The sequence below is a fragment of the Nycticebus coucang genome, chromosome 10, assembly GCF_027406575.1.
Source record: "Nycticebus coucang isolate mNycCou1 chromosome 10, mNycCou1.pri, whole genome shotgun sequence".
Lineage (NCBI taxonomy): Eukaryota > Metazoa > Chordata > Mammalia > Primates > Lorisidae > Nycticebus > Nycticebus coucang.
The window spans coordinates 113,638,191-113,651,615 of record NC_069789.1 but is presented as its reverse complement, the minus strand read 5'-3'; the positions used below and the strand labels follow the sequence as shown (position 1 = coordinate 113,651,615).

The following is a 13,425-nucleotide window of genomic DNA, read 5'->3' as shown; positions in this document are numbered from 1 at the left end:
TTGGCAGTACTTTTGCATTGAGTCATAGGCGGACACAAATTTGTCCCTACTGACCCTGACTCTTCTGCTTTCCTTACTCTGTGGAAGCTGCCTATGCTTAACTTTCTGTTGTTGTTACACCAGTTCAGAAGCCCTGTAATCCTCTTGGTAAAGTAATAAGCCTGATAGGTGAGACTGTGGAGAACTATCCTTTCCCAAAGGAATTTCCAGGACAGTGCTGGTACCATAGTTGACAAGGCTCAGAGGAATTGGTCTCCCGGTGGGAGTAGGAGGAGCTCTAGTGGAATTTGCTGGCGTCTGTGAATAGGAACACTAGAGTATGATTCCACAGATGAGAAATGGCCATTGTTGAAATGTTTCAGATGTGGGCATGATGGAAACCAACATCTCCCTCCCTCTGGATGGATCTGAAGAGCCCCTCCATGAGTCTGCCGGCTACACTCCTCTGCTCATCCTCTCGTTGGTGGTACTTGGGGTCACTTTTGTGTTTGGGCTCCTGGGCAATGGCCTCGTGATCTGGGTAGCTGGATACCGGATGGCACACACAGTCACCACAATCTCTTACCTGAACTTGGCTGTAGCCGACTTCTCCTTCAGTGCCATTGTGCCATTTTACATTGTCTCCAGGGCCATGGAAGAAAAATGGCCTTTTGGCTGGTTCCTGTGTAAGTTAGTTCCCATCCTGGGGGACATCAACCTGTATGGAAGCATCTTCCTGATTGCTTTCATTGCTCTGGACCGTTGCATCTGTGTCCTGCATCCAGTCTGGGCCCAGAACCACCGCACACTAAGTTTGGCCAAGAAGGTGATCATTGTACCCTGGATTCTTGCTATAATCCTTACCATGCCAACTTGCATTTTCCAGGGTACAGTCACTACTGTGGAGGGGGAGACATACTGTATTGCCTACATTGAATCCTGGGGGAACAACACTGAAGAGACTTTGGAGTTGGCCAGTATTGTGGGGATCGTAGGAGGCACCATCCGGTTCGTTGTTGGCTTTATCATGCCAATGTCCATTGTTGCCATCTGCTATGGCCTCGTCATTGCCAAGTTGCATAAAAGAGGCACGATAAAATCCAGTCGTACATTACGGGTCCTCACCACTGTTGTGGCTTCTTTCTTCATCTGTTGGTTTCCCTTTCAACTGATAGCTCTTCTAATCACAATCTGGTTTGAAGAGCTGCTGCTTTATGGCAAATATAAAATCCTTGAGATGCTCCTTTACCCGACAAGTGCCCTGTCCTTCTTCAACAGCTGCCTCAACCCGATTCTCTATGTCTTCGTGGGCCGGGACTTCCGAAAGACACTGATTCGGTCCCTGCCTGCCAGTCTAGAGAGGGCTCTTATGGAGGATTTGGCCCTGACTGAGGACACAGCCACCGATTCTGCTGTATCTCCTGCAGAGACTGAGTTAGGGGCAATGTGAGGAGGGGGCTGGGACAGTTCTGAGCTTTGTCTCATCCTACCTTGATCCCAGGTCTGGCTTCATCTAACCTTGAGTCACACCATGTCATTCAAGTACGAATGGCTCAAGTGTTTTTACTAAGGAAAAAGTACTTTTGTGGGCCTGATTTGGTGGTAAAGAATTAGGCAATGAGGCTACCACTAGGATTGTTTTTGGCTTTTAGACAGCCTGTACAATGGAGTATGTGAGATGGGAAAAAGCTCAAGAAAAAAGAAAGAGTGGTAGCAATTTGTAAGGCTTAGCTGAGATGAGGTATATTAAGAGGAAGACTTTATATTTCACCATAAAGCAAAATGTTTGCTGTAGGTTTTTTTATTTTCTTTTGAGATAGGGTCTTGTTCTGTCATATAGGCAGATGACGCGGTGGCATCATCATAGTTCACTGCAGCCTCTAACTCCTGGCCTCAAATGATCCTCCCACCTTGGCCTCCAAAATTGTGAGGATTACAGACATAAGCCATTACCCCCAGCCTGCTATAGATTTTTTTGTATTATCTTTTTTTATCAGACTATGGAAGATTTCCTCTATTTCTACTTTGCTAACAATTTTCTTTTTCTTTTATTAAAGTTGTGAGTGGCTGTTCAATTTTATCAAATATATTTTTATCAAATATATTAAGATGTCATACAACTTTTATTCTTTCACTTACATCATCATAGATTATGTTGATTACGTTTTAAATGTTAAATGACTCTTGTATTCCTGGAATAAACCACACCTAGCTCTGATGTATTTTAAATAGTTTATAATTTATCTTACTAGATTGGCTTAGAATGGCTATCTTTATGTTCATGCAAAGATAGTTTTTTTTAATTTTGATTTTCTCTACTGTCCTTGTTGGGTTTTACTGCAAACTTATAATAGTGTCCTAGAGGTTATTCTCGTGATTTTATTCTCTGGTGTTTTATCTTTTTTTAAATGTTTAGAAAAATTCCCCAATGAAACCAACAGAGACTTAGGTTTTTTTTTCTGAGAAGGATTTTATTGTCAGGTTTAATTTCTTTAACAGTTATTAGAGTATTGGTTTTCTTTTTCATACATGTCAGTTTTGGTAAACCATGATTTTCAAGGAAGTTGGCCATTTCATTCAAACTGTCAAACTTATTGACATCAAACAGTATAACACTTGTGTAGGGAACTTGTGATTTCTTTCAAATAAGGAGAATGTAAGCTGTGTAAGGGCAGGGATCTTGTCTGTATTGTATGCTGATGACTCCCCACTCTTCATGTGTAAAATACTTTCTGCTATGTAATATGCACTCAATACACATTATGGAAATAATGAATCAATAAACAATAGTATCACCTAAGTGGCAAATGAGGAATCCTTAATGTCTAATTAAAATTGTCCCCAGGCCATGTCCAGTAGACTCCCAGCCTCATGCCCACAATATTCATAAATTCCCACGTGGCTTACATTTTCACCAACACCTCTGGTTTTGAGTTTCCCACGCAAGTAGAGTACTCTGGATGTTGCCTCATGACTTTGTTTCCAAATAAATGAACCCTCAAGAGTACTCAGCCCACGCGGCCGGCAGAGCTGTGGCTGCTGAGGCAAAGAAAGGATGAACTGGAGCAGAGTTTGTCGGCGCTGCAGGAGAGCCGGCAGGAGCTGATGGTGCAGCTGGAAGAGCTGATGAAGCTGCTGAAGGCTCAGGTCCCGGGGTCCCCGAGAACGTCTCCCACTCACGGAGGCGGCTGCCCTATGCCCATGCTGGCGCGCTCCGCGTGGGCCTGCTCCACGCCCACCTGCTGTCCCCAGGATACGCTGAGCAGACAGGTGCAGGAGGCCTTTGCACAAAGTAAGAGGAGGAACTCCTCCAATGACCTGCTGGTGGCTGCTGACTCCCTCACCAACACCACGTCATCCCTGGTGAAGGAGCTCCATTCAGGTTAGCGGAGCAGCCCAAAGAGGAAACCTCGAGCAAGCTGGCACCAACCTGACCAAGGCAAGGTCTCCCCCCAGAGGCACATTCCTATCCGCTGCACCCCTGGACCAGGCTCGCAGGCTGGCGGACGTCGCTCCACCGCCAGGGAGAGGAGAGCCAGAGCCCTGGGACGTGGGGCTCCGGGGACTGCGAAACACAGCCGGTGGGCCTTCCCCTATAGTCCTGCGTGTCCTAGCATCTGCGTCGCTCCCCTCAGGGCACCGCCTCACTTCCGCATCAGGAGCTTATGTGGAGGTTGAAAAGAGAAAAGAAAAAGAAACTAGTACTCAACCCTTTCCCTTGCTTTCTTCAAACAACCACTCCCAAATGGTCCCTGGCTGTGTAACTTACTTTCCTAATGCATTGGTAAAAGTCACAACTCAAAATGAGAATCACACCGTCCTTAGCCAGAGGTCGTGGTGGGCGCCTGTAGTCCCAGCTACTCGCGAGGCTGAGGTAAGAAAATTGTTTGATCCCAGGAGTTGAGGTTGCTGTGAGCAAGGCTGACACCACAGCACTCTAGCCAGGGTGACAGAGTGAGACTCTCTCAAACCAAACCAAACCACACTGTCCTGATATCAAAGCTTCTTAGTCATTTCACTGCTTTATTAGGTAAATTCTCTCCTCCCTTTCCTTATGTCTCCCTTAAACTTTGAATTTCCAAGGCAGAGCAGTTTATTCCTTTCACTTGCATTCTTAACTCCTAGAAATGCTTTCAAGATGCCCAAGAAACGTATACTCGTTATTGCCCAATTAACATGTAGCCATAGAAAATAAGGGGGAAAGGGAAAAAATACAAGAGGTAAAAGCCAGGAGACAGAAAGAAGGTGTACCTCTAGATGAGAGAAGCAGTGCTCTCAGACTGGCTAATTAAGACACTTCCTCTTCCAGCCTGAGCAAGAGGGAGACCCTGTCTCTAACTAAAAATAGAAAAACAGGTATTGTGGCACCTGCATGTAGTCACAGCTACTCAGGAGGCTGAAGCAGGAGGATTTCTTGAGCCCAAGAGTTTGAGGTTGCTGTGAGCTATGATGCCACAGCACTCTACCCAGGGTGACAGAGTGAGACTGTCTCAAAAAGACAAAAAAAAAAAGACACTTCCTCCTTCCACTGTACTGCAGCCTGGATGACAGAGTAAGACCCTGTCTCTAAAAAAATATTTTAAATTAAAATTTAACACTCTGGGAGGCCGAGGCGGGTAGATTGATTGAGCTCACAGGTTCAAGACCAGCCTGAGCAAGAGTGAGACTCTGTCTCTAAAAATAGCCAGGCATTATGGCAGGCACCTGTAGTCCCAGCTACTGGGGAGGCTGAGACAAGAGAATCGCTTGAGCCCAAGAGTTTGAGGTTGCTGTGAGACACTACAGCACTCTACCAAGGGCGACAAAGTGAGACTCTGTCTCAGAAAAAAAAAAAAAATTAAATTTAAAATTAAAAAATATACTTCGTCCACTGCCAGGGCAAGGAATTCATTCCTGATCACAGCCTTGATTACACTAGAATAGTGCCTGCTATATCCTCTCCATCGTTATTCTCTGTATTGAAGTCCCCAATTCCCATTGCATCTTTGTGTATTGAGGTCTTTGGAAGCTGAGGGTTCTTTTAAATTTATGGGATAGTTACCACAAAGAAACACTTCTAGACCTGTTTGAGTCTGAAACTCCCAGATAGAACTTTGGGGATATCATCCTTGGGAAAGATGGGATTAATTCTGCTATTTCAGGAGCAGAGTGCAGAGAAATGGTGAGTATCCAGAGGTGCAAGCTGGACAAGATTTGTCTATTCTTATTCAGTATCACCTTGTCTTGATGATTACAGCTTTAAAGCATGTCTTGAAGTCAGGCAGTATCAGGCCTCCATCTTTGTTCTTCCACAATATTACGTTGGTGATTCTGGGTCTTTTGCCTCTCCATGCTAACTTTAGAATCAGTTTGTTGTATCCTAAAATAAATGGCTAGAATTTTGATTGGGATTACACAGAATTCGTGGATCAAGTTAAGAAAAACTAACATCTTGACAATATTGGTGGGTATGGGTTTTATCAAATGCTTTTTTAAATCTATTGATATATGCTCATGACCTTGCTTGGTTAGTCTGCTGGTGTGATAAATTAGATTTATTGATTTTTTTTGAGACTGAGTCTCAAGCTTTGCCCTGGGTAGAGTGCTGTGGCATCACAGCTCACGGCAACCTCAGACTCTTGAGCTTAAGCAATTCTCTTGCCTCACCCTCCCAAGTAGCTGGGACTACAGGCACCCACCACAATACCTGGCTATTTTTTTGTTGCAGTTGTCATTTGTTGTTTTTTAGCAGGCCTGGGCCGCGTTCGAACCTGCTAGCCCCAGTGTATGTGGCTGGCGCCCTATCCACTGAGCTACGGGCACTGCCACATTTATTGATTTTTGAAAGTACAACCAGACTTACTTATTTGGATGGAGTAATGTTTTACTCTGTCTCATAAGAAAAAGATTGGTAAAATATTTATGATTATTGATTGAAGCCAGTGAATCACTATACTATTTCTTTACATTTATACACACTTAACAGTATATATATATAAAAAAATATATATATATATATATATTTTTTTTTTTTTGAGATAGGGTCTCACTCAGATGCCCTGGGGTTGAGTGCCATGTCATCATAACTCACAGCAACCTCAAACTCCTGTGCTCAAGCAATCCTGTTGCCTCAGCCTCCTGAGTAGCTAGAACTACAGGTGCCTGCCACAATGCCCAACTAGTTTTTCTTTTTGTACATACAGGGTCTTGCTTTACTCAGGCTGGTCTCAAACTCCTGAGCTCAGGCAATCCACCTGCCTTGGCCTCCCAGAATGCTAGGATTACAGGCATGAGCCACCATGCCTGGCCTTGAAGATATTTTTTGAAAGTTTCTTCTATATCCAAGCAATTCCACACCTAGGTGGATACTCTCAATTACATGCATTCGTGTGCAGCAGCATACATACATGTTCACAAATGCACCATGAAGAATTTTTCATAGTAGCCCCAAACTCTAAACAACTCAAAAGTTCATCAACAACAGAATGGACAAATTGTAGTATAGTGGCACAGTAAATTACTGTTCTGTATAAATTTTAAAAAACTACACCTATATGGATGAATCTTAGATATTATGCAGAGAAAATTAAAGGAGAGAGAACAGGGGCAAGATGACCAACTAAAGGCAGCTGGAAGGTGCCTCTTGTTCAGAGAAGAATCAGGATATCCATTAAATACTCACACTTCAGATATATGTATTGTCAAAAAAAAAATGCTTGACTACAAAGGAAAGGGGCCAGGAGCCACTGAGGGTACAAGATGAAGCTAGACTGTCTACTTGGGGTTTCTGAGAACCTTGAGCAGTCCCAGGTCCTAAACCCAGGGAAGGGGTAAGCAAGAGGCCCTTGGAACTCCACATTCCCACCTTGGACCTTTATAGTTTTGGCTACAGAAGAACTTTTGGACCCTCAGAGGCCTCCAGAGTGTCATGAGGAGCTTCTGGGAGATCACCCGAAGGGACTACTCAAACTCACATGGACCCTGGGCACCTGTGTCTGGAGCCCATCAGGAAGCCCTTCCCACAGTGCTCTAGCGGGTGTCCACCCTGCTGCTCACAGGCCACATGCTGGTTTTGTGAGAACTTTGTTTTGACTATGAGTGATGTTAAATATCACAAAAAGTATTCAAGGACCTTTTTTTGCTAATCAGCTTTCCTTAGTGTTTTCATATATAATTTGCAGCTCAATATGCAGCAGAGGGATAAAAAGGTTAGCCACCCCTAAGTCCTGACCTGAGGTTGCCCCTGGCTGGCCTGTTGCTAGGGTAGAGGGGGAGGCAGGAAGCAGGTGATCTCTTGTGCCCTCAGATCAAGTTTCACTGCCACAGCTGTGGAACACTGCAGGACTGAGTGGTATTTGGATCACCAACCTGCCAGCCTTCCCTAGAGCAGCCCACCTGGCTGTACCCACAGAGAGGGGCATACACCTGCCACTGGCTGGACGGCCGTATACAGCAGTTTATCAGCTTGAGTATTCCGTGGGTAGCCCACGACCACCCCAATGTTCCCTGGGGCATGTCACTGCTTAAACTCAGGGGTTCCAAGGATAGGGCTCAATCTCCTCATTCAGGGACAAGGAGGGGACATTTTCAAACTGATCTCAAGTGTGAAGGGAGCCCTTGTGGGTAGAAGTGACAGGAAAGCATGGTGTGGGCTCATGCTGCAGCACACCTGTGGGGCTCCTCTCTCTCCAGTGCTGGACCAGCTGTCCTTCCTGCCATGGATGAAGAGGTTCACAGCCTGCGGCAGATTTGATACCTAAACACAGTCTCCTTTTAACTGGTCTAGCTGGTTTGGCCTGCTGTTGGTGACCAAATGTCTAAGGACATCTCCAGGTCAGGGGAGTGGGAGCAGGGTAGACTGTAACTTCAGCTGCTGGACTGTAGATTCCAGAATGCCCCTGCCCCACATCCAGGTTCTTTGGTACAGTGGAGGTGCTTGCATCCTTCCTCTGAAAATTTCCTTCCCTGTGTGGCCTGGGAACTGACCCCTGACTCACATTAGGATGGCACTCACACCCACCTTTGGAGAGCCTGGATGCAGGCATGCCTGATCCAACCCTGCTCAGCTTGCTCCCCAACCCCATCTGCCAAGGTAGTGGCAGATCACAAGAAGGGGCTCCCTGGGATTCTAGCCTAGTCAGACAAAAATAAAAAAGAATGAAAATAAATAACCAAAGTCTTCCAGAAAAATGAGATTATGTAAAATGCCCAAACCTAAGAATCATAGGTATCCCTAAGGGAGAAGAAGAAAAAGCAAAATGTTTGGAAAACCTATTTGAGGGAATAATAGATAAAAACTCCCTGATATTGCCAGAGATTTAGACACCCAGATACAAGAAGCTCAAAGAACACTACGGAGATTCAATGCAAAAAGAACACTAAGGCCTATAGTCATCAGATCAGCCAAAGTCAAGGTGAAGGAGAAAATCCTACAGTGAGACAAAAGCATCAAGTATAAAGGGAAACCCATCAAACTAACGGCAGACTTCTCAGCAGAAACCTCAGAAGCCAGAAAGAATTGGGATACTATTTTTAATCTTCTCCATCAGAATAACTGTCAGCCAAGAATTTTGTATCTTCCAAAACTGCTTTCATAAATGAAGCAGAAATAAATTCTCTCCAAGACAAGCAATCACTAAGGGAATTCATCATCACTAGACTTGCCCGACAAGTGAACAGACAACCTACAGAGGGGTACATCTGACAAAAGACTAATATTAAGAATCTATAAGGAACTCTAACAAATCAGCAAGAAAAAAGCAAGTAACCCCATCAAAATTGGGCAAAAAAATGAACATTTTTTGAAGAAACAGATAAAAATGGCAAAAGAAAAGATGAAAAAATGCTTAGTATGGCTAATATGGGAAATACAATTTAAAACCACAATGAGGCTCGGTGCCTGTGGCTCAACTGCCTAAGGTGCCAGCCACATACACCTGAGCTGGCGGCTTCCAATCCAGTCTGGGCCGCCAAACAACAATGACGGCTGCAACCAAGAAATAGCTGGGCGTTGTGGCGCCTGTAGTCCCAGCTACTTGGGAGGTGGAGGCAGGACTATTGCTTGAGCCCAGAAGTTGGAGGTTGCTGTGAGTTGTGATGCCACGGCACTCTATTCCGGGCGACAGGTTGAGGCTCTGTCTCAAACAAACAAACAAACACAATGAGATGCTACCTTAATCCTGTCAGAATGGCCATATCCAAAGCTCAAAAAATAATAAACGCTGGCATGGATATGACAAAGGAAATGCTTATACACTGTTGTGGGAATATAAATTAGTACAGCCTCCATGGAAAGCAATATGAATGTTTCTCAAAGAACTAAAAGATCTACCATTCAATCCTGTAATCCCACTACTGAGTATTTACCCAAAGGAAAACAAATTATTATATCACAAAAATGCTATCACTGATATGCTTATCACAGCACAGTTCACAATTACAAACATATGGAATCAATCTAAGTGCCCATCAGCCGATGAGTGGATAAAGAAAATGTGGCATATACACATCATGGAATACTATTCAGCCACAGAAATGATGAAATGTCTTTTGCAGCAACTTGGATGGAATGGAAGGCCATTAATCCTAAGTGAAGTAATTTAGGAGTGGAAACCAAATACCACATGATCTCACTTAGAAGTTCTTAGATCTTAGATCTTAGATCTCACTTATCTAATTCTTGGCTGACAGTTATTCTGATGGAGAAGATTAAAAATAGGATCCCAATTCTTTCTGGCTTCTGAGGTTTCTGCTGAGAAGTCTGCTGTTAGTTTGATGGGTTTCCCTTTATACTTGATGCTTTTGTCTCACTTATGAGAATGCCCGATCATACAGAGTGCCATAAGGATATTGGAGATTCAGAAGGGGGCGCTTAGGTGAGAGATTAAAAATTACCTATCAGGCTTGGCACCCATTGCACAGTGGTTATGGCACCAGCCACATACACCAAGGGTGGAAGGTTCGAACCCGACCTGGGCCAGCTAAACAGCTGCAACAAAAAAATAGCTGGGCGCTGTGGCGGGTGCCTGTAGTCCCAGCTACTTGGGAGGCTGAGGCAAGAGAATTGCTTAAGACAAAGAGTTTGAGGTTGCTGTGGGCTATGGCACAATGGCACTCTACCCAGGGCAACAGCTTGAGACTCTGTCTCAAACAAAAGAACCCAAAAACAAACAAACAAAAAAAATTACCTATCAGATACAATGCACGCTATTCAGGTCCTAGATACACTAAAGGCCGAGACTTCACTCACTACAATACCATCCATCCATGTAATAAAAACCACTTGTACTGCCTAAATCTATTGAAATAAAGTACAATTTATAAAACTACAAAATAAATAAAGACATAACAAAGGACAGCATATGTAGCATGATTCTGTTTATATAAAAAATTAAATGGGAAAAATTAAACTATACAGTTTGAGGATATAAAACTATGTAATAGGGTGGTGCCTATGCCTCAGTGGGTAGGGCGCCGGTCCCATATATTGCAGGTGGTGGGTTCAAACCAGGCCTGGGCCAAACTGCAACAAAAACAACAACAAAATAGCCTGACGTTGTGGTGGGCACCTGTAGTCCCAGCTACTCGGGAGGCTGAGGAAAGAGAATCACCTAAGCTCAGGAGTTGGAGGTTGCTGTGAGCTGTGATGCCACGGCACCCTACCAAGGGTGATAAATTGAAACTTGTTTTGTTTGTTTGTATGTAACTATGTAATAAAACAAAACCAAGAATGCAGTAAATTAATTACTGGAATAGTCAGACAGTGATTACAGTTAGGAGCACAGCAGGACAAGGATCAGGGAGCTATGTTTTTGACTTGAGTGGGGGTAAATGAATGTCTATTTAACAAAATGTTTTAATCTTTATACTTATCTTTTATTTAAATGTGTGTGTCTTGTTATATCCCACATTTTTTAAATTAAGAAAAATAAGACAGGCCAGGTACGGAGGCTCACACCTGTAAACCTAGCAATCTGAGAGGCCAAGGAGGGCAGATTGCTTGAGCTCAGGAGTTCAAGACCAGCCTGAGCAAGAGCAAGACCCCCCCCCCCAATCTCTAAAAATAGCTAGGTGTCATGGTGGGCGCCTGTAGTCCTAGCTACTCTGGAGGCTAAGGCAAAAGGATTGCTTGAGCTCAACAGTTTGAGGTTGCTGTGAACTATGATGCTGCAGCACTATACAGAGGGTGAAAAAGTGAGACTCTGTCAGAAAGAAAGAAAGAAAAAAAGAGAGAGAGAGAGAGAGAGAAAGAAAGAGAAAGAACTCAATCAAACTCAGGTTCTTTTTCCTCTCTATAAGTAAAGCTTCATACTTCTGGATTTAGGCTGCTTGAAGCAGGCGACCTAATTAGATAGGCAATGACAAATTCATGTCTACTAGGACAGGGCAAACTGAGGGGTCAAAGCAGGAGCAGTAAACTTTCCTAGCATGACTGGTCTCTGTCTCAAGTGCTGATGAAAACTAACTCAGGTCAGGTGTGGTGGCTCACACCTGTAATCCTAGCATTCTGGTAAGCCCAGGAGGGAGGATCCCTTCAGTTCAGGAGTTTGAGACCAGCCTGAGCAAGAGTGAGACCCCATCTCTCCTAAATATAGGAAAAACCTAACTGAGCATTGTGACGGGTGCCTGTAGTCCCAGCTACTGGGGAAGCTGAGGCAGGAGAATGGATCTCTTGAGCTTAGGAGTTTGAGGTTGCAGTGAATTATGATGAAACCCCGCACTCCAGCCAGGGCAACAAATGAGACTTTGCCAGAAAGGAAGTAGGAAAAACAGGGATGAAAGGAGGGAAAAGGAAAACTGACTCATTAGAAATTGAGCTCCATCTTGTGGCTGCTAAAACACAAAACAAGGAAATAAAAGTCTCCTCACCCTCAGCAAGTAACCTCATTGGAAATTAATCCAAGGATAGCTTAATGATTTTCCTCTGAGCCATCCCAAATTGAATTTCTAAGAAGATCTAAATAGGGAACTTGGTTTTAAAAATTCAGGAAGTCCCCTTCATTGCAGAATGTACATTCCAGAGACCAGGAAGTCTGAAGATCTCCCCTGTATCTCATTCCACCCTACGAGTTACCAATGCTGCTAGAAAAAAAATCTGTGTAAATGTTTCATAATCTTGGACTGCCCAGTTGTGTTTCCCGCTCACACTCCATTTTATGCATCTCCCAGCTCCAATCACCACTGAGGTAACTGTTTCCCAGATGTTTATCTTCAACTGATGCTGTTTCATCAGAATTACCTGAGGAGTAGCTGGGTTTTGTGGCAGGTGCCTGTAGTCCCAGCTACAGGCTGAGGCAAGAGATCGCTTAAGCCCAAGTGTTGGAGGTTGCTGTGAGCTGTGACGCCACGCACTCTACTGAGGGTGACATACTAAGACTCTCAAAAAAAAATGAATAAATAATTACCTGAGGAGACAATTTTTCAAAATAAAGATAAGGACATAGTAGCATCAAAGCATCTTTATTTATTAAGTCTTGTGCAAAACTCAGGAATTTATTCACTTTAAACGTTCCCTGGTAACCGTGGTGTGATCAGATTCCCCTGATTATTAGCAGTTGGATAAATACTCTCTTTCGTAGGGAAAAGAATAAGAATTAATACAGGCCTTGAAAATAAGAAGTAATATTGCACCTTGGAATCACAGCTATATCTTTATAGTTCACACCCCAAAACAAATGGCTTTTTTTCATATGAGGTTGGAGAGGCAGGTGTTGTGATGGTATGTGGGCAGAAATCCAATTAGCATAGCAAATCTTGACAGAAAGGCTGTTGTCCCCAATATCTTGTGCAAGCACCTCTAGGCCTTGAAGTCACAGATGTGGGCAAGTTAAGCTGTCAATAAATGTTCTGTTCTTCTGAAAGGAGAGGTTCTGAGGGACAGTTAACAGCTTCAGTAATCAGAAAAAAGTTTTCCCCTCCACTTCCATCTCCCCATTCTCACTGCAAATAGTACACCAACAACTACACCAATCCATCTGGATCTAGATGAGCTTTGTGTTTGGATACATAAAGCTTAGAGGAGATAACTGAGATAGACAACAAAAAAGAAAGGACAACCTCTGTTACAAAAGGAGTCAGTATCTCCCACATAAACTATGCCCATTACTCTCACTCCCTTGGATTCTACAACTAATTTCCTGTCCCAATTTCCTAAGAAGTAGTTGCCAATTTGTTGCTCTTCTCTCAGTTGTATTAAAGCTTTAATTCACAAATAATTTTATTATTTACAGGATATAACGTGATGTTTCCATACCTTGTACATCGTGGAATGATCACATCAGGGTAACTAACATACATGTATTTATCACCTCAAGTACTTACCATTTCTTTATGGTGAACATTTAAAATCCACTCTTCTAGCTGTTTTGCAATACACACTGCATTATTATTAACTGTAACCAACATGTTATACAATATATTAATAAAACTTATTCCTTTTGTCTTCCTACAAGAAAATGGTCAACATAA

The 13,425-nt window shown here is 43.4% G+C and overlaps 2 protein-coding genes across 2 annotated transcripts; both read left to right on the top strand.

The window, feature by feature from the left end:
* The first annotated feature begins 373 nt into the window (after positions 1 to 373).
* FPR2 (formyl peptide receptor 2) lies at positions 374 to 1,429 on the top strand. The gene has a single exon (XM_053608125.1). It carries the CDS (start codon positions 374 to 376, stop codon positions 1,427 to 1,429), a length of 1,056 nt encoding a protein of 351 aa, XP_053464100.1.
* Positions 1,430 to 2,473: 1,044 nt separating this feature from the next.
* LOC128597561 (dystrobrevin beta-like) lies at positions 2,474 to 3,414 on the top strand. The gene has a single exon (XM_053608025.1). It carries the CDS (start codon positions 3,085 to 3,087, stop codon positions 3,364 to 3,366), a length of 282 nt encoding a protein of 93 aa, XP_053464000.1. The 5' UTR covers positions 2,474 to 3,084; the 3' UTR covers positions 3,367 to 3,414.
* Positions 3,415 to 13,425: the final 10,011 nt, after the last annotated feature.